The sequence below is a fragment of the Zootoca vivipara genome, chromosome 7 (assembly GCF_963506605.1).
Source record: "Zootoca vivipara chromosome 7, rZooViv1.1, whole genome shotgun sequence".
In the NCBI taxonomy this organism is placed as follows: domain Eukaryota; kingdom Metazoa; phylum Chordata; class Lepidosauria; order Squamata; family Lacertidae; genus Zootoca; species Zootoca vivipara.
This window is the reverse complement of record NC_083282.1, coordinates 92,625,064-92,644,797: the sequence shown is the minus strand read 5'-3', so window position 1 is coordinate 92,644,797 and position 19,734 is coordinate 92,625,064. Positions and strand designations below refer to the sequence as shown.

The following is a 19,734-nucleotide window of genomic DNA, read 5'->3' as shown; positions in this document are numbered from 1 at the left end:
ACTCGTCAAAGGTGAGTTTCTGTTTATGAGCCTCAGATGAGTGCTTTTATTTTTTTGGCTACATTTAAAGGAACTGTGGGTGGCATGCACATACCCAACAATTTTATTCAGCCTTCCTTCAACCTGGTACCTTCCTGGTGTTTTAGAGAACAATTCCCATTCCCAAACCTGCTCGGTTATTTCTCCTCTCTTAGATGAAGGAAATGCTCCCTTCCCTCCCATATAGAACCACACACAGCCCACTTCAAAACCTCTGGAGCTTTTGGACTTAAAACTCCATTGAATGGTGAGAATTGTAGCCCAAAACATCCAGAGCGCAGCAGGTTGGCAAAGGCTGTGCTAAGCTGATGAATTCTCTCATGACGTCTCACACCCTACAAATATAGAAAAGGCTGCCAGAGCTTCCCGTCTCTCTCTCCCACCCACAGGCTTGAATATAGAAGGGTGATGCGAAGGAGCAATTCACAAATCTAAATTTGAACCAGGGCTGGGCCCTGGAACCTAATTTCTGTTCCAGGACTGGAAAATGCACGAAACAGAATTTTCATTTGTTTCTACTCTCTGTAAGGAGAAAGCCCAGTCTGATGCAACCTAGGCCTCCTCCTCGCTAGGAGGAAAAGCAGGATTCTGCAAACCATTCACTAATGCACAATTGTATAGTTCCTGTTTTCCTGGAAGAGCTACAGGAGCAAATGACAGAATCCTAGCAAGCAAACTGCGGCCTTTGGGATCTTGAAAGCTTCTGCTCTTGCAGAAGATCTATAGCCGCTCGTCCATTCCAGCTTGTTGCCTTGACAGAGTGACGCCACTTACAAACCCTTCTGGGTTTAGTTGCAGGTAGGTAGCCGTGTTGGTCTGAGTGGAACCAAAATTAAAAAAATTCCTTCAGTAGCACCTTAAAGACCAACTAAGCCAGGCATCCCCAAACTTCGGCCCTCCAGATGTTTTGGACTACAATTCCCATCATCCCTGACCACTGGTCCTGTTAGCCAGGGATCATGGGAGTTGTAGGCCAAAACATCTGGAGGGCCGCAGTTTGGGGATGCCTGAACTAAGCTTTTATTTTGGTATGAGCTTTCGTGTGCATGCATCTGATGAAGTGTGCATGCACACGAAAGCTCATACCAAAATAAAAACTTAGTCGGTCTTTAAGGTGCTACTGAACGATATTTTTTTTAATTTTCCTTCTGGGTTTGTTTGGCTATGGTGAATGCCACAGCCAGGAGAACAGCAAAACAAGCTTGGGCTTACCATCTTTTCGACGGGGGCTTGCTGGTGGATGCGTCTCCCGTGTGATGCATTAACCTGCAGCTCCCTCCCCCCCCCCAGGCTGTGGCAGGGGAAATTTCCTCTGAACATGGGGAAGCTCACTTCCCCTTGCCAGCTGAGTTAGCACGGGTGCAAAGCATCTGGGGTGGAAGGAATAGGGTTTCTGGGTCAGCAGGAAATGTGGTACCTTCCAAGTGCCCAGCCCTTCCTTTCCCAAATCAATCTTTGGAGGGGGGAATCATAGAACTGTAGAATTGACCATGAGGGTCATCCATATATTTCATGCCCTGCCAGGTTCTGCAAAACAATTTGTGTTCTTATCAAAAGTGCTTGGCGATACATGGCCACTGTGATTATTTCACATACATTTACGCTTTAATTGAATTGTCCCCGCCCTTTTCCTTTCTGTATTTCCTTTCCCTCCGACCTCACTGCTTACATGTCTGCACCTGCCAACCTTGGCTCACATTTTATTTATGCCTCTGGTAAAGGAGACGTGAGCTCTCACGAAAGCTTCACATATGCCGTCGCAGATCACTGTTGCTGTTGTTGCTTTGCTCCAAAAGGACCTCTCTAGAAACCGTATATTTCCTTTAGCAAAAATGTATAGAATGAGAAATAAGCATTGTTGGAAATGTAAGGCTAAAGGAGGGGATTTTTAATCATATGACACAGGGAGAGAAACATTACCCGCTTTCTCCACGTGGAGTATAATTTAATATCAATGTCGCCTCTTAGCATTTCTCCAAACTAAAAAGTCCTTTCTTCGCAGGGGAGTCGCTCCACCGCCTCCAGCATTTTGACAACCCATTTCCAACTCCAGAATACAGTGGTACCTTGGTTCTCAAACTTAATCCGTTCCGGAAGTCCGTTCCAAAACCAAAGCGTTCCAAAACAAAGGCGCGCTTTCCCATAGAAAGTAATGCAAAGCGGATCAATCCGTTCCAGACTTTTAAAAACAACCCCTAAAACAGCAATTTAACATGAATTTTACTATCTACCGAGACCATTGATCCATAAAATGAAAGCAAAGCAATAATCAATATACTGTACTATAAAATAAATAAGACAGTATTGTAGATGCTGAAAATTAAAACTATTTTTTTTTCTTGCTCTGATGATAGTCATTGTTTGGAGGGGAGACTTTTTGCAGTCTGCATTTCTGCAGTCACACAATCAATCAATCAATCAGCCAGCTGAACTGGATTCCACACAGTCACAAAAACAAATGAACCGAGAAAGCCTCAAAAACAAAAACGCAAAATAAATAGCAAAACCAAAAGCGCCAAATACAGTATCATATTCGAGGGATCCATGCCGTGTGGAAGTTCCAGTTCCTTCCTTCCCTGAGGATCCCCGGCGTGGAATTGGCCTGGGCCAGTGACGTCACGGGGGTTCCCTTGGTCCGCGCGCGCGGGGGCGCCCCTTGGCGGAGGGGGCGTGGGAGGAAGAGGCGGAGGAATGAGGGGGAGGGCCGCGTGTCCACTCGCTCCGCCTCCCCCTCGCCCGCCTTCGCTTTCGCTTTGCCGCCGCCGGCTTCCGCGGATCCGCCCGCAACAGATGCGGCTGCCTCGCCTGGGAGGTCAGTGTCGCGCGCGGCCGGGGCGCGCACCCAGATCCCCTTCCAGGGGGACAGAGGGGAAAAAACCCTACCTCCTAAGGGGGCGAGGAGGGAGGGGAGGGTGTCCTCAGCAGGGGGTGGGGGAAGAGTCACGGGAGGGAAGCTTCGAGGGTGCACTTTCTGTCAATCACGGGGCGCGTGGGGTGCGGTTGCATGCGATCCTCCCGGACGGGAAGCGCATTCTGCGCGCGCCGCGGAAAGAACGAGCCGCGTGCGTGCTGCTCCTTCGGGCCGGGAAGCTGCTCACCTTGGCCCGCTGCCGCTCGTCTGTCCACCGAGGAAGCTGCGCTTCTCCCGGGAACTCTGCGGCGGGACTTAACTTCCGTGCAAAATTGCCTTTTCAGCGTAAAGCTCCCATTAAAATCCATTAAAAGGACTTCAGTTTAGCTGGATCGTTGTATTTCTTTTTTATTTTTATTTTAAGGTCCTCTTTCCAAAGTTTTTCGCCCCTTCCACGCTCCCCCCCCTTGCCCTGAAGCTTCTCCTTTTGGGGCAGCTCTTCTCGGCCCCGATCCCCGCCGCGGACCCGCCTTTGCCCCTCGTTCCTTACTCTCCGCCGAGTAGCCAACACCCCGGGCCTACCTTACAGGGCGGTTGTGAGCAAACCCACCGGTCCGCCACAGCCCCGGGGTGCCCCTTTCGGAACCGCTTACTCGGGAGTAAAAGCCTCGTTGAACACAACGGGACTTACTTCCGAGTAAACTGCTTAATAGTAGGATTGTGCTGCAGTCTGTTCTTTTGGAGCGCCTGGGGGTTTGAGAGGCCATATTTTTGGGGGGTGTCTGACTTTCAGATTTGCGGGTACCCCTTTGCCTAGGGGCCTCTGCAAGAGTGGGAGGCAGAGAGGCTGCCAGGCTGCATCTCAGACAAGGAAGGGCTTGCTTATTTCTGTCCTTCACTTTGTCCATGCTCAGAGGCTATTTGGAGAGGAAATCACCTGGTGAGGAATGGGGCCATACAGCAGTCAAGGTCATAGTTTGGGGCTGCTTTGGACTCTCACCCTTGGCCCCCAGCCAGCCAGTTTACCAAATATGCCATTCTAGCTCCCGAAATAATCTTTGTCACTTAAAAAGACCCACTTTGAAAAAAGACAAAAAACCGAGGCTGTGATGAAACAGCATCAGCCTCGCTGAGCAGAATTTGTGCTTTTGTTTCCTGTTTTTCACCCCTTTTGTGGTGCAGCTTAGAAATTTGAGGCTCTGGTTAGAATCGGCCCCATATTGGCCGCTGACTTCAAGATGTGCTAAGACAGCTCCCCTGTGTTTGCCTGCCCCCCCTCACCCCCCCATGACTCCTTCTCCTGAAGGGGGTCCCTGGACTTGTGCCCTGGAGTCTTGCTCCGATGGGACCAGCACCCAACCCTTTCATGTTATACAAAAAGCTGCACTCGAGGTGCACCTTGCAGAAAGCGTGCTATCTGACCCCCCCCCCCCCAAGAGGAAAAACACCCTCCCACCGTGAACCAAAAGCCAGCTTCTTATGTGTGGCACTGCAGAGGGGGTCATTGGGAAAGGATCTGAAAGTAAAAGTTGCAATATCGTGCCATACGTTATGCAAATCTATGGTGCGACTGCATTTGGAATCCTATGAATGGTTCTGGTCGCCTCGACTCAAAAAGGATATCGTAGAGTTGGAAAAGCTTCAGACCAAGGCAACCAAGGTGATCCAAGGGGATGGAGCGACTATGAAGCAGCGTTTATAACTGGAGTTCTCCACTGCTTGGATATATATATTTTTTCTGAGCAAGAGGCATGCACCTTTTCCAAGCAATAAATAAGTGATTGCATGCGTGAGAGCAATCAAACTGCAGAGTGCCTCTTATTGCTCAATCAATAAACACCAGGAACTTCTTTCTGCCAAAGTTCAAAGTTTATAAAAGCTTCTGGGTTGGTTGGCGAAGGGTGTTAGGTAATTTGGGTGTGGGTGTGTGAAGATAAACATTGATTTCCCAAGCATATGTATATATATAAAAAAACAAATCTACAAAAGAGCCCAAACAAGTAATTTCAGGCAAAGCAGAATGGGTGGCAGTGGGCTGTGAAAATGAGCAAAACAGGAAGAACGAAAAGATGGGCTTCATTTTTAAAAAAAAGAAAGAAAGAAAGAAAAGAAAGTGATACAAAACTTACCAAGTGACATTTTTTCTTGTATCTGTTTGGGTTCTCTTGGCCAAGGAGTGCTGTGTCAGCCTGAGGGTTACACAGAACTCTTCCCAGAGCAGTGGTGACCTGTGTAGCACTCAGGTTGCAGTTTATCAGTAGATGTTAAGTGTGTCCTGTTACTTGGGGGAGTGTGTGTGTGTGTGTGTGTGTGTGTGTGTGTGTGTGTGTTGCTTTAGGACTCTTTCATAACTAAGGAATAGTTTCTGCAACACTTTTTCTCCTCTCCCTCTGGAGGATTTGTTTGAAGGGAGCAGTACATATGACTTATGGCTTGGAGTTGCCAACAGAGGCCACAGCCTTCACCTGCTGGTGGCTGCGTATCCAGTTGCTACTAAGAAAGCACAGGAGCAAGGCCCAGTGAATAAGTTGGCAACCCACAGAGGGGTTTCCAAATGCCCAAGCCATCCACGAGTGTGCACTTACACACACATAGAAAGGCTCGTGGCCAAGGGCACAACCTCAGGCATCTGTTCCTGAAGATCTAGGATGCTCCCAAGAAGGAAGGAAGCAGAGAGTCTCACAAGCTCCCAGTTTATTTATTGCGCTGATATTGCACCCGTTTCTCCAAGGAGCTCAAGGCTGTGTGCAGGGTTCTCTCCTCACAACAACCCTGTGAGGTACGGTAGGTTAGGCTGAGAGGCTGTGACTGGCCCAAGGTCACCTGGTGAACTTCATGGCTGAGGGGGGATTTGAACCCAGTCCCTCCCAAGTCCTCGTCTGACACACTACCACCACAGTGGTCCCCTGGTGTCTCTGCCTGGGTGGTCCTTTACATATATGCAGCCGGACATCATGCCCAAATCCTCAGCTGGATAGAGCATGGTGCTTATAATGCCAAGGTTGCAGGTTCAATTCCCTTCCTGCATGGCAGGGGGTTAGACTAGATGACCCTCAGTGTCCCCTCCAGCTCTATGATTCTAGGTAATCCCTTCTTGTTGTGAACAAATGCACAGGTTCTGTCTGGCAAGACCGGTGAAGCCTCATACGTTTCATTATTTCCTCTCTTTTAAAACAGCCTATGAACTTCGTTGCTCTGGGTGTATAATTTTTATTAAGTTTTCTATTTTACAATTTAAAATGTTCATTCAACAACCTTAAAATATCAATGACTTCCTTTCTTCTCTTTCAATGGTTCATTCTGCATACCACAAATCCCTCCATATTTTACATAAACCAAACCATTCAGTATTCCATTAATACATCCATCAAAACTTGTTTACACTGTTGAATTTATCCACCTGAATGATCCCCATCAAAAAGGACTTTGGCTTTTTTTGAAAAGTACTTTTAAATATATATATATATTCAGTTTATTGTAAATTATTTCCCAATATTCTGACTCTTTTACAGGTCCACCACATATGAATTTTGTGGCTCTGGAGGCGATTGGTGAGAACGGCCTTTATGGATGAGGCAACCAGAAAAGGTGGGATTGTGTGTGAGAAAGATGGCTGACTTTGGGCTGCAGTATGCATACTAAGGAACTGGAGAGGTCTCTTTCGGGCTACTTTCTCAAGGACCTTGTTGCTGTGGGAATGTTCAGGGTTGCAGGCGAGGATATATTGTTTATTAACACCCTTCCTAACTTGCACTAGCAAGTTTCTTTATGTAGTAGAGTTTCCATTCCCCTTTTACATGCACAGCAGATAGCTGCTTGCAGGCTTGTTGTGTAAGCCTCTCACTGTATATTCCTGGTAAATTCCCTTTAATCCCTCTTAAAAGAATAAAGAGGCTACCAACATGAGTTTGACCAAACTGTGGGAGGCAGTGGAAGACAGGAGTGCCTGGCATGCTATGGTCCATGGGGTCACGAAGAGTCGGACACAACTAAACAACAACAACAACAAAAGAATAAAAACATGACAACCTTAAAGGTAAAGGGACCCCTGACCATTAGGTCCAGTCGTGACCGACTCTGGGGTTGCGCACTCATCTCGCATTATTGGCCGAGGGAGCCGGTGTATAGCTTCCAGGTCATGTGGCCAGCATGACAAAGCCGCTTCTGGCAAACCAGAGCAGCACATGGAAACGCCGTTTACCTTCCCGCTGTAGCGGTTCCTATTTATCTACTTGCATTTTGATGTGCTTTCGAACTGCTAGGTTGGCAGGAGCTGGGACCAAGCAACGGGAGCTCACCCTTACAACTTTACTCAAAGTCAATAAAAGAAGTTTATTCATATCAGTTCACATTTGGATCCCAGACTTAGTTACAAATATGTACATGTGGATCTACCCCATATGGGGGAATAATTCCAGTGCTTCTGCTAGCTGAGAAGCTAGCCAGGACCATTCCTAGCAAAGAAGCTGTTCAAACGACGAAGGAAGTGAAAAAGAGAGTGTGTGCTGCGTGCCCTGTCCTTTTGTTACCTGGACAGGTAAGGTCAGGCCCACCTACTAGTCACATGCAAGGAAGGATGCTCCAGCCAGGAGGAAACAGGAAGTTTTCGGCTGGCTGGACCAAACATTCCCTTGCATGTCCACTCTAGGAAAACAAGGAATGTTGTTCTTGACTGCTCAGAATAAGAGGCACCCCCATCCCTTTTTCCATGTTAGGGCACTGCCTGCAATCCTACTGCAATGAATGGGAACTGCAGCTTGGCTTGACCCAACTAGGCTTAGAGTCATAGAATCGCAGAGTTGGAAGGGAACCCAAGGGTCATGTGGCTCAACCCCCCCGCAGGGCAAGAATCCCAGGCAAATCTTTGCAAATGCAGGGGTCCACCAGGAGACTAGGAAAGGGCTGTAGCTCAGCGGAAGCGAAGCACCTGCTTTCCGTCTTGGGGGTTCAACCTCCAGCATCTCTAGTAAAGTTGCGCTGCCTGAAACCCTGGAGAGGAAGTATTGCATAACAACAGGTAAAAGAAGAATGAAGTCCAGTTTACAACCACCGCTAATGCACTATTTTTGCAAACAATTTGTTTGGTTCATAAAACTTACATGCCGCTCGGTTGTAGGAAAAAAAACCCTCAAAGCAGCTTACAAAAAGATAAAAGGATCAAGAAAAATTTACAGCAATAGGTTGTAAACAGGTTAAGTGACAAAATATACGTATTCCGGGAATGGTATTGTGATTATTTTATTATTATCCTGTGTGTTCTGTTTTTATTACTATGCTGAGTAAATTACAGTGGAACCTGGTGTTATGTACTGAGCTGAATCCTAGAACAATAGGATTCAGAATCAGCGGGAGCTACCCAATCCAACTCCAGGTGGAAGTGAATCCGCAACCTGATTGGCCTGCTGGAGCAGCCAATCAGGCGGCTGGCAGAAGTGAATCTGCTACCTGATTGGCCTGTAGGAGCAGCCAATCAGGCTGCAGGCAGAAGTCAATCCACAATATAATTGGCCCACAGGTGTAGCCCTGAAGTAGCCAATCACGCAAGGCCCATTGTGTAAATAATGTATATAAGCAGATGGTTTTGGGAAAAGAGCCATTCGTCTTCTCTTCTTCTCCTTGATGAATATGAGCTGAATAAAGAGCATGAAATTCACTCTCGACTCCGAGTATATTTCACTGGCGACGAAGGTGGGATCCTGCTGAGCTGACCGCCACCACGCACTGCACCGCAGCACCGCCACCTGCTGCACCGCTGCATCGCACCGTGCATCCAGGCTTCAGCTCCAGGACCCAAGGAACCCAGAATGGCAACCGACAGCAGCTTCTTGCCATTCAAACCAGCATCAGGAGACTGGGAAGGGTACGCCGCCCGTTTCAACTTCCTCCTGCAAGCGAAAGAAGTCACCAACGATGCCATGAAGAGGGCGACATTCTTCAGCGTCTGTGGAGAGGAGACGTTTGAAATCGCCCGGGCTCTCCTTGCACCTAGAGATGTCGCTACCGTCTCTTACAAAACAATAATGGAATGGCTGAAGGAGCACTTTTCACCACAGCCCTCGGTGGTAGCTTGCCGAAATGCCTTCTACGCAAAGCGGCAAGCCCCGGGGGAAACCATAACTGGGTTTGTGACCTCCCTCCGCCAAGCCGCCCGGTTATGCAACTTCTCAGAGTTGGAGAACATGCTTCGTGACCGCCTCGTCGGTGGCCTGAGGGACGAGATGTTGCAACGACGCCTCTACGCCAAAAAAGACCTCACGTTCCAGATTGCTCTGGAGGAAGCCCTGGCAACCGAAGCCGCCGAGAGGTCAACACAAGAGGCACGACCGGCCCCGCCATCCCAACCGAGGGTCTACCACGAAGACCTCACCGACGAATCCGAATCTGACAGGGAGGAAGTACACCGAGTACAGCGGCGCACTCAAGCAGCACACACACCACAGCAGCCTCGACGAGAAGGAGGGAACTGTGCAAGCTGCGGGGAGAACCACGAGAGGAGGACCTGTCGTTTCCGCAACGCAGAGTGCAGGCAGTGCAGAAAATTGGGACACATCGCCCGGGTGTGTCGGGCTCGACTCACCCGTCGACAAGCATCAGATGACCGACCCAGGAGCCCCAGGTCACACGGCACCATGCACCAAGGCAACTCGACGGAGATCACGGACTACCAGGTATTCCAGTTGCCCCATCCCAGCACAGAGAAAATTTATATAGAGGTACAGATAGAGGGAGCCCCATGCCGCATGGAGCTGGACACGGGTTCAACTCTATCCATAATCTCGGCCCGAACATTAAGGGAACTGTGCCCTAATGGGGGTCCCAAACTAAGGCCGGCCCCATTCACCCTCCGGGACTTCCAGAAACGTAAGGTCCCTACAATGGGGGTGGGGACCTTCAGGGTGCAATATCGAGGGCGAAAGCAACAATTGGACTTGCTGGTAGTTAAGGGCCCCTACGTTAGCTTACTGGGACTGGCATGGTTTGGACCTCTGGGGCTAGCCGTTACCGGGGTGAACCGCACTAGCTTACAAGTGGACGTGGACGCCATATGCAAAGAGTTTCCAGGGGTTTTCGATGGGGCATTGGGACGATATACAGGACCCCCCATTGCCCTACAGCTAGACCCCGCTGTACGACCCATCAGGCACAAGGCCCGCCGGGTCCCGTTCGCCCTGAAACCCCGCATAGACGAGGAATTGGACCGGCTCGTGGAGCAAGGAGTGCTGGAGCCGGTGCCCAACGCCCCCTGGGAAACTCCAATTGTCACACCCGTCAAGCCTAACGGTTCGGTCCGCATCTGTGCAGACTACAAATGCACCATAAACAAGGCTCTCACGGCCCATGCATACCCAGTGCCAGTGGTCAGCCATGTCCTCGCCACCCTGGCTGGGTCAAAAATCTTTGGCAAACTGGACTTGGCCCAAGCGTATCAACAGTTGCCTGTGGACGAAGCCACAGCAGAGGCTCAGACGATTGTGACGCACAGAGGGGCATTCAGAGTAAAGCGGCTGCAATTTGGCGTTAGCGTGGCACCAGGCATATTCCAGAATCTAATGGACTCTCTCCTTAAAGGGATTCCTGGCGTCACCCCCTTCTTCGATGATGTACTGATCGCCGGGCCTACACCAGAGGAATTTGAGGACCGCCTCCGCTCCGTCCTGCACCGTTTCCAGACGGCGGGCCTCAAGGTGAAGCGGGAAAAGTGTTTACTGGGAGTGCCGCAGGTGGACTTTCTGGGATTTAAGGTGGACGCAGAAGGGGTCCATCCAACCGGTGACAAGGTACGGGCCATTTGTGAGGCCCCAGCGCCCAAGAGCAAGCCCGAACTTCAGTCATTCTTGGGACTATTGAACTTTTACCATGCCTTCCTTCCCCATAAGGCAGCGGTAGCGGAGCCCCTACACAGACTCCTAGATAAAAGGGCCCCTTGGGTGTGGGGCCAGCGACAAAGGGCCGCATTCCAGGCAGTCAAGGACTTGCTCGTCTCAAACTCGGTCTTGGCACACTTTGACGAGAGGCTGCCAGTGGTGCTGGCATGCGACGCCTCTCCCTATGGCATCGGCGCTGTCCTGGGACACCAACTCCCGGATGGAAGAGAGGTGCCGGTGGCATACTTCTCCCAGACGCTTGCTGCAGCCGAACGAAACTACTCACAGATTGACAAGGAGGGTCTGGCAATCGTGAAGGGCGTAAAAAAATTCCATGATTTCTTGTACGGGCGGCCCTTTACCATAGTGACTGACCACAAGCCGTTGCTTGGCCTGTTTGCCCCCGAGAAGCAGACCCCCCAAGTGTTGTCTCCACGTGTCCTCAGGTGGTCAATTTTCCTTGCCGGCTACCAGTATGCACTAATCCACCGCCCTGGGAAGGCGATGGGCCACGCAGACGCACTCAGCAGGCTACCACTACCAGAAACAGGCCCCGACCCAGCGCCTGCGCAAGAGGTTATGACCCTGGAGCTGCTTCCCGACCGACCCATTCAGGCACAAGAAGTTGCGCACCATTCCACAAAAGATAGGGTCATCTCCCGGGTCCTGGACTGGGTGTGGCGAGGATGGCCCAGCAGCAGCCCCGGGCCAGAATTCGCTGGCTACACAAACCGCAAACATGAACTGTCGGCCCACAAGGGGTGCCTGTTATGGGGAAGCAGGGTTGTTGTTCCCCAGCCCCTCCGCAAAAGGGTCCTCACAGCCCTACACGAGACACACCCAGGGGTAGTGAGGATGAAGGCCCTTGCCAGGAGTTATGTGTGGTGGCCGGGGATTGACAGAGAGATAGAGGCCTGGGTCCAACACTGCCAGACCTGCCAAGAATCCCGCCCAGATCCCCCAAGGGCCCCAGTCCAGCCCTGGGAGTCCGCCCGACATCCATGGTCACGCTTGCACGTGGACTTCGCTGGCCCCTTCCAGGGAAAAACATTCTTCATAGTGGTGGATTCCTACACCAAATGGCTGGAGGTCGCACTGGTACCGTCCACTTCTACGGCGGCAGCCATCCGGGTACTACGTAAGCTGTTTGCAACCCACGGGCTCCCGGACACTCTCGTCTCGGACAATGGAACCGCATTCACGTCAGAGGAGTTCCAGACCTTCACAGCGCAGAACGCCATCCGCCACATCCGCTCAGCACCATTCCACCCTGCCACCAATGGCCAAGCGGAGCGCATGGTGCGGACCACCAAGGACAGCCTCCGCCGCATAACACAAGGGGACTGGGAATACCGCCTTGCCGCATTTCTTCTAGCACAGCACAGCACCCCAAGCACAACGACGGGCCGGAGCCCAGCTGAACTACTCATGGGCCGGCGCCTTGCAACTAGACTGGACCGACTTCACCCCGACAGAGCTCAGGATGAGGTAGTGGTGGGGAAAGGCAGGAACCCCCGGACATTTGTGGCCCAGGACCCAGTGTATGCAAAGAATTTTGGGGCAGGCCCAGCATGGGTACCCGCCACAGTCACCAAGGTGACCGGTCCCGTGTCGTACGAGGTACTAACGGAAGGGGGGCAATGTTGGCGCCGCCACTGCGACCAGCTACGGCGACGATTCCCAGGAGGAACCCGGGAGGAGAGCGGGACAGAGGGGTCCCAAGGGGACAGCAGGGCAGTGAGGCCTGTAGAGCGAGAGGGGTGGGCAGGGGAAGCAGAAGCAGTAGGCACAGAGGGGCGCCCCGAGGCTGGAAGGACACCGGAACCAGAGTCACAACCTAGTGGTTCAGTGGCGCCAGACCAGACAGCCCCGGCACAGCCAGCAGCCTCGGAACACGAGCCAGAACCAGAACCCCTGACCAAGGAACACCCCAGGCCACAACGCACACGGAGGCGGCCAGCAGACCTTGGGGACTACGAATGCAACTTCCCGGGCAGGACTGGAACTTAGAGGGGAGGGGTGTTATGTACTGAGCTGAATCCTAGAACAATAGGATTCAGAATCAGCGGGAGCTACCCAATCCAACTCCAGGTGGAAGTGAATCCGCAACCTGATTGGCCTGCTGGAGCAGCCAATCAGGCGGCTGGCAGAAGTGAATCTGCTACCTGATTGGCCTGTAGGAGCAGCCAATCAGGCTGCAGGCAGAAGTCAATCCACAATATAATTGGCCCACAGGTGTAGCCCTGAAGTAGCCAATCACGCAAGGCCCATTGTGTAAATAATGTATATAAGCAGATGGTTTTGGGAAAAGAGCCATTCGTCTTCTCTTCTTCTCCTTGATGAATATGAGCTGAATAAAGAGCATGAAATTCACTCTCGACTCCGAGTATATTTCACCTTGGTTCTCGAACGCCTTAGTACTTGAACATTTCGGCTCCCGAAGCTGAAAACCCAGAAGTTACGTGTTCCGGTTTTCGAATATTTTTCGGAAGCCAAATGCCCAATGCGGTTGTCGGCTATCGTTTCTGGGTCGCCTGCGCCAATTTAAAACTATGTCTTGGTTTTCTAATGTTTCGGAAGTCGAACGGGCTTCCGGAACGTATCACATTCGAGAACCAAGGTACTACTGTATGTTCTTCGTGTTGTACACTGCCCTGTGATCTTTGGATAAAGGGCAGCATATAAATTGAATAAATAATTTTACACAAACACAAACAAGCGCGCACTAACCCCTGCCAGAACAGCAGCTGCACCTCGTCTGGAGAATCCCTTCCTGACATTTTGCAAATTGTCCTTGACACCTCACTAGCAGAGAAGCCAGGAACTCATCGATTCATTAAGTGTCCTTTGCAATTTGCAACATCCCCTGGCTTCCGTGGGTGACTTTGCCACCACGACTCGGGCCTACCCAACCCCTTTCTCGTCCTCAGCGGAGCAGCAGGCCCTGAAGCTGGCGGAAGCCATCAGCGGAGGGGACGAGAGGGCAGCCCGGGAGTGTGCCGCCTGGCTGGCGCAGCAACGTGCCCCCCTCGTGGTGCGGCTACACCAGGACGCCTACCCTACGCAAGACATCAGGTGACGGATTACGCTGTGAAAGGGCCGGCGAATAGCTGAGAGCGATCGTGAATGGGTAGAGACGGCAGTTCCATGGAGCAGGGGCAGGGGGATGCTTTTCGGGGGCCGGATTCACTTCCGGGCAGCCTTCCAGGGGCCACATGGTGGGCAGGGATGGCAGTGAAAGTGGGCAGAGCAACAGGTGTAGATTTTCACCATTGTACACAACACTCCTCTAGTTTCTACACACCCTGGCAAACCCTTCTTTCTCCTCCATCCAGCTCGGGAGGGGGCGTGGCCTTGGAAAGGTATTGAGGGCCTGATAAAGAGGGCCGGAGCTTCCACACTCCTGCCATAGCAAAAGGCAGCGTGACCATGAAAGGCGAAACGGGTGGGTGAAGCCGTCTTCCAACTGGCTCATGTGGAGTTGGGTGGTTATTTCAGGACAACCCTCAGGGGACAGCCCTCAGACTCCTGGTTGTCTCCAGGGTATAAAGGTCTCTGCAAGGGGGGGGGGCCAGACACAATTAGGCGACAGGGTCTAATGGATCGTTTCCTTTCTTCTCCCAGGCTGTGGGTGGGCGTGGAAGATGCCCAGATGAGCACCGTCCCCATTTACCTGAAAGTCCAGCCTTGCATGACGTTGGCATCTCTCAAAGACATGGTACGGGCTGATAAGGCCAAGGTTGCAGGTTCGAATCCCGTATGGGACACCCTGCAATGTTTATGTGGCGACTATGACGAACATTGGATATCACCTGTAGAATAAAATATTGGCTAAACTGAAGGAGCTGCTTAAACTTTCGGACTAGGCAGGAGCATGAAAAACAACAGCACTGTTTTTGTTGAGCAGCAAAGCAGGCTTTTTAAATTGATAATTTTTATTAAATTTTGTTTTACAATTTAAAATACTCATTTTTACATCCTTAAGATATCAATGGCGTCCCTTCTTCTCTTTCCATGGTTCATTTTACATATCATAAATCCCTGCATAGTTTACAAAAACTATCCCATTCAGTATTCCATTATTACATCCATCAAAACTTATTTACACTGTTGAGTTTATCTTAATGCTGACTGCATTTTCAAGTATACACAATTTTCCCCCATCTATTCAATGAACATTTTCCAATCTTCTTTAAACGCATGTTCTTCTTCTTCTCTTATTCTATATGTTAGGTCCGCAAGCTGCGCATATTCCACCACCTTAAGTTGCCATTCTTCTTTGGTTGGGACCATTGCTCATTCCTAACAAAACACGGGCCGCAGTAGTGGCATACATAAATAACTTTTTTTGACACCTGGGAATTTCAGTCTGAATTATCCCCAACAGAAAGGACTCTGGATTTTTTGGGGGGAGGGGGGGAAGTACTTTTAAACATTTTTTTCAATTCATTATGGATCATTTCCCAATACTCTTTTACCTTTTTACAAGTACCACATATGAAAGAACGTACCCTCCACCTCTTTGCATTCTCCAGCACTTATCTGATTCCGTCTTGTACGTTTTAGCAAGCCTACTCGGAGTTAAATACCATCTGCAAATCATTTTCAAGTAATTCAAAGCGAGCTTTTGAGTAGCACAGAAGTTCTCATCGGGGATACTTTTTCCATTTTGTTTAGCCCACCTAGATAAACCGTTTGTGACTTCCTTGATTTCTGAGGCTTTGGGGCTCTGAAGTTGTCTCCTCTCCTCTCCCTCTCTCTCTCCTGGCCCAGGTGTTCCTCCACTACGGCTTCCCCCCCAGCATCCAGAAGTGGGTGATGGGGCAGAGGCTTCCCCGAGACCACGAGACTCTTCACTACCACGGCATCCAAAAGGACGGCGACGCAGTTTACCTGTACCTTCTCTCTGCCAGGACAGCCAAGCTCAGCAAAGACGCCTTGGAGCGGGACCACGAGCGCAGGCAGCTGGAAGGTGAGCTATCAGTGCAGAGAGCATCACGACGGGCGATGCTGTGCTGTGGCTCCTGCTAGGAGGAGGTGGTACCCTGGAAGGTGCCAGATATGAAACAGGTTCTCGTGGAAGATGGAGCCAGCTTGTTTTCTGTTGCTCCAGAGAGTAAGACCCAAACCAGTGGAGTCAAACATCAAGAGAGTCTGGCTGAAGACTTTTCTGACAGCAAATGGACCTGTGGCAAAGAGACATGCCATCATTGCCCTTCCTGACATTTGCCCTTTGCCCTTAAATGCATTGGAACGAAGCACCAGAAATTTATTGTTGCTTAATTCTGGTTTCGCTTGTGTTTATGTACTCAAGCCTAGGTTGTTGTGGGCTTTTTTGGGGGGGGTATTGAATTTATTTTGTGTTTGCCATAGTTGTTGACTTTTGTCATTTTTTAAAAAAATTTACTGACAGGTTTGGTATTTTGTAAAGCTTTGTATTGTGATGTTTTGAATTATTGCTGTAAGCCGGCTTTGGGTGCAGCTCAGAAGCGGCATATAAGTAAACTTGATGGAGCAATCAGTCAGTCAGTCAATCAATCAATCAATCAATCAATCAATCAATCAGTCAGAGCTGTTTGGCTCCACTGGAGTTTTTTAGTCAGATGTTGGATCGCCATCTGTCAGGGATGCTTTAGCTGAGATTCCTGCATTGCGGAGGGTTGGACCAGATGGCCCTTGGGGGTCCCTTCCAACTCTACAGGTCTGTGATCCTACCCCTGAGAACAGCAAGGGTCCATGCCGATTGAATTTTGTGCTCCAGAGTGGTTTTGGTCCAGATTTTCTTTCTTTTTTCTTCAAATAATTTTTATTTTTTCCCCAATAGTGCCAAAATACAGAAACAACATTACAAAAGCAAAAAGACAAAAACAAATAAAACATAAGAAAGAAAAACATCATTTGTTACATTTTTACTTAACATTGTTGACGTCCTCCATTCCCCTCTCACTGGGTCCATTTTAGAATTCCATTTAAGCAATTTCCATCTTATATCTTAATTCAATCTAATATATTTTATCCTTATCTTTCAATTATTCTATTCTAAAAACATCAACTATATTCCACCAATAATTAATCGATTAATCCCAATCAAAAATTTATTTCCCATCCTTCAATCTTCTATTTCTCCCTTTAGCCTAAATTTTATTACCAAAGATTTCCCATAAATTCAAATAATAATTCTTATATCATAATAACATTTAACACTTAAGACTAATACATTTAGTCGCCAGAAAATGCATTAGATTTTCTGTCGACGTGCTGTTCCTCGCAGCTGAGCAAGACCCACGTGTAACGTTCTTGTTTGCGTAGCTGACTTCCCAAGGGAAGGAATGCCTTTTCCAGGGCAAGAAGGCAGGTCCTTCTAGTTTCTTTCAGACCTGCTAATAATAATAATAATAATAATAATAATAATAATAATAATAATAATTTATTTCCCCAGCCACTCTGGGCGGCTTCCAACCGAATATTAAAACAGTACAGCATTAAACATTAAAAACTTCCCTAAACAGGGCCGCCTTCAGTTGTCTTCTAAAAGTAAAGTAGTTACTTATTGCCTTGACATCTGCTGGGAGGGCGTTCCACAGGGCGGGTGCCACTACCGAGAAGGCCCTCTGTCTAGCACCTTCCAAACTACCTCAGCTCAGCCAGCGCACCTGCCAGAAAGGTAGCCCCCAACATCCAAAGTGTGCCAGGCTGGCGAAGACCGTCCTGCTCCCAGACCCAACAGGAAGGATCTCCTTGAAAATAATTTCCTTTTCCTTTTGGTCTAGAGCTAGGCATCAGAGAGGGTGTCTTGCTGCCACGGGGGACGTCAGAAGCGGCAGCCCCGACGCCAGCGGACCCTTTGGGCACCCCGAACCTCCAAGAGGAGAAGAGGGGCAGCGCATCACCTCTGCCCACCACGCCCCCACCGGTAATGGATTGCGAGGGGGTGGGCGACGCAGGTAGGGGCGCTCTTTTCCCTCCGGGGTGCTCCCATCCTCCTCCTTTTCTCTCCTGCGCCGGGCGCTACCTAGGTCGGCTGGGAATGCCCAACTTGCACCTTTGTCAACAAACCCACCCGGCCTGGTTGTGAGATGTGCTGCGCTGAGCGCCCCAGGGGATACATCCTGCCGGAAGGCTACCAGCCCGATGTGGAGGAGCTGCAGCGGTTGCAGAAGGAGGAGGAAGCCACACGCCAGTATGAGCAGGTGACCGGCTGTTGGGAGGGGGAGGCAGCCAGTAGGGACCATGGAGATTGGGGGGGGGGAGTTGAACCTTTTAACTTACTTATTTACCTATTGCTTTTGTCTCCCACCTTTATCTCTTGAGTGGTTCAAGGTTCTTGCTTAATCCCCCAAACGATCCTGTGAGGTAGAGGTTAGGCCGAGAGGCAGGGACTGGCCCCCAAGCTCACACCCAGTGAGACTCATGTAGCCCAGTTTTCTTGTGTTTTTAACATTTTGTTGGGAGCCCCCCAGAGTGACGGGAGCAACCCAGTCAGATGCGTGGCATATAAATAATAAAATTATTATTATTATTATTATTATTACTACTACTACTACTACTACTACTACCAGTACTACTACTATGTGGGGGATTCGAACCCTGGTCTCTCCCAGGCTCTGGTCTGACTCTCTAACAACTATGGTACCTTGCTCTCTCCAGCCCCAAGGGCCACATTCTCTTCCAGGCAACCTCCCACAAATACTTTGCACCAGCTTACGTAAATCCTTTAGAGCAGGCATGTCCAACAGGTAGATCGTGATCTACTGGTAGATCACTGGACATCTGCAGTAGATCCCTGGTAGATCATTGGCTCCCCCCCCACACAGAAGCTGAACAACTGTGGCTCCCCTAAAAAAAAGCTCAACATTTTACCTCCTCCCTGAAAACCCAACAACTTTGACCTGAACCCCCCAAAATGCGCCTTCCTCCTTCCTAAAAAAAGCTCAACAATTTCGACTGGACCCAAAAAAGGGGGGTAGATCACTGCCAGTTTTTAACTCTGTGAGTAGATCGCAGTCTCTTGGGAGTTGGCCACCCCTGCTTTAGAGATTGATGCATTAGTGGCCTATAAATGGGAGACGGGCCACCCCTTGCCCACAAGAAAGCTTTGGTTTTTGGTGCAAAAGGAAGCCTTCTTTATATTTCTTATTAATGGCAGAAAATCTTTATAAGATTCTCCCCAGGTTTCTGTTACATCACCTCCAATATATTTAATATATTGCGGGCAGATCTTAAAGCCTGTCTTATCTCTTAATTGATCTTGCAGTTCAGTTGGCACATTCAGACACATTCAGATTCTGATTCAGTTTTATGGGTTGTCAATCCGGACATTTCGCCAAATGCTTCAATCTCTCCGATATTTATCTCCCTCTTTTATGTAGGCTAAGGAGCAGAAGAAACAGAAGAACTACCAGCGGCTCCTGCAGCTGGATGGGCAGAGCTTGGTGCCATCGGACGAGGCCCTGGAGTGCCCCATCTGCTTCTTGGCCCTGCAGCCGGGCGAGGGGGTGACCTTGCGGGAATGCTTGCATTCCTTCTGCAAGTAAGTCAATGACCCAGTAATAATAATAATTTATTACTTATACCCCAACCCATCAGGCTAGTTCCCCCCAACCACTCTGGGTGGCTTCCAACAGAATATTAAAAACACGATAAAACATCAAACATTAAAAACTTTCCTAAACAGGACTGCCTTCAGGTGTCTTCTAAATGCCAGATAGTTGTTTATTTCCATGACATATGACGGGAGGGCGTTCCACAGGGCGGGTGCCACCACCGAGAAGTCCCACTGCCTGGTTCCATGTAACTTCGCTTCTCGCAGGGAGGGAACTGCCAGAAGGCCCTCGGCACTGGAACTCAGTGTCCGGGCCGAATGATGGGGGTGGAGACGCTCCTTCAGGTATACTGGACCGAGGCCGTTTAGGGCTTTAAAGGTCAGCACCAAGACTTTGAATTGTGCTCAGAGACGTACTGGGGGCCAATGTAGGTCTT

The 19,734-nt window shown here is 49.8% G+C and overlaps 1 protein-coding gene across 3 annotated transcripts in view; it reads left to right on the top strand.

The window, feature by feature from the left end:
• Positions 1–2,775: 2,775 nt before the first annotated feature.
• RBCK1 (RANBP2-type and C3HC4-type zinc finger containing 1) overlaps positions 2,776–19,734 on the top strand; it is a 29,552-nt gene continuing 12,593 nt past the window's right edge. Inside the window, exons 1-8 of one of the 3 annotated variants that reach the window (XM_035122100.2) lie at positions 2,776–2,851; positions 6,403–6,478; positions 13,686–13,830; positions 14,380–14,473; positions 15,529–15,727; positions 17,526–17,668; positions 17,772–17,945; positions 19,125–19,285. In XM_035122100.2, coding sequence (XP_034977991.1) covers positions 6,457–6,478; positions 13,686–13,830; positions 14,380–14,473; positions 15,529–15,727; positions 17,526–17,668; positions 17,772–17,945; positions 19,125–19,285 — 938 coding nt within the window. In that variant the 5' untranslated portion in view covers positions 2,776–2,851; positions 6,403–6,456. The other 2 variants (XM_060277378.1, XM_060277379.1) reach the window with 2 other exon arrangements.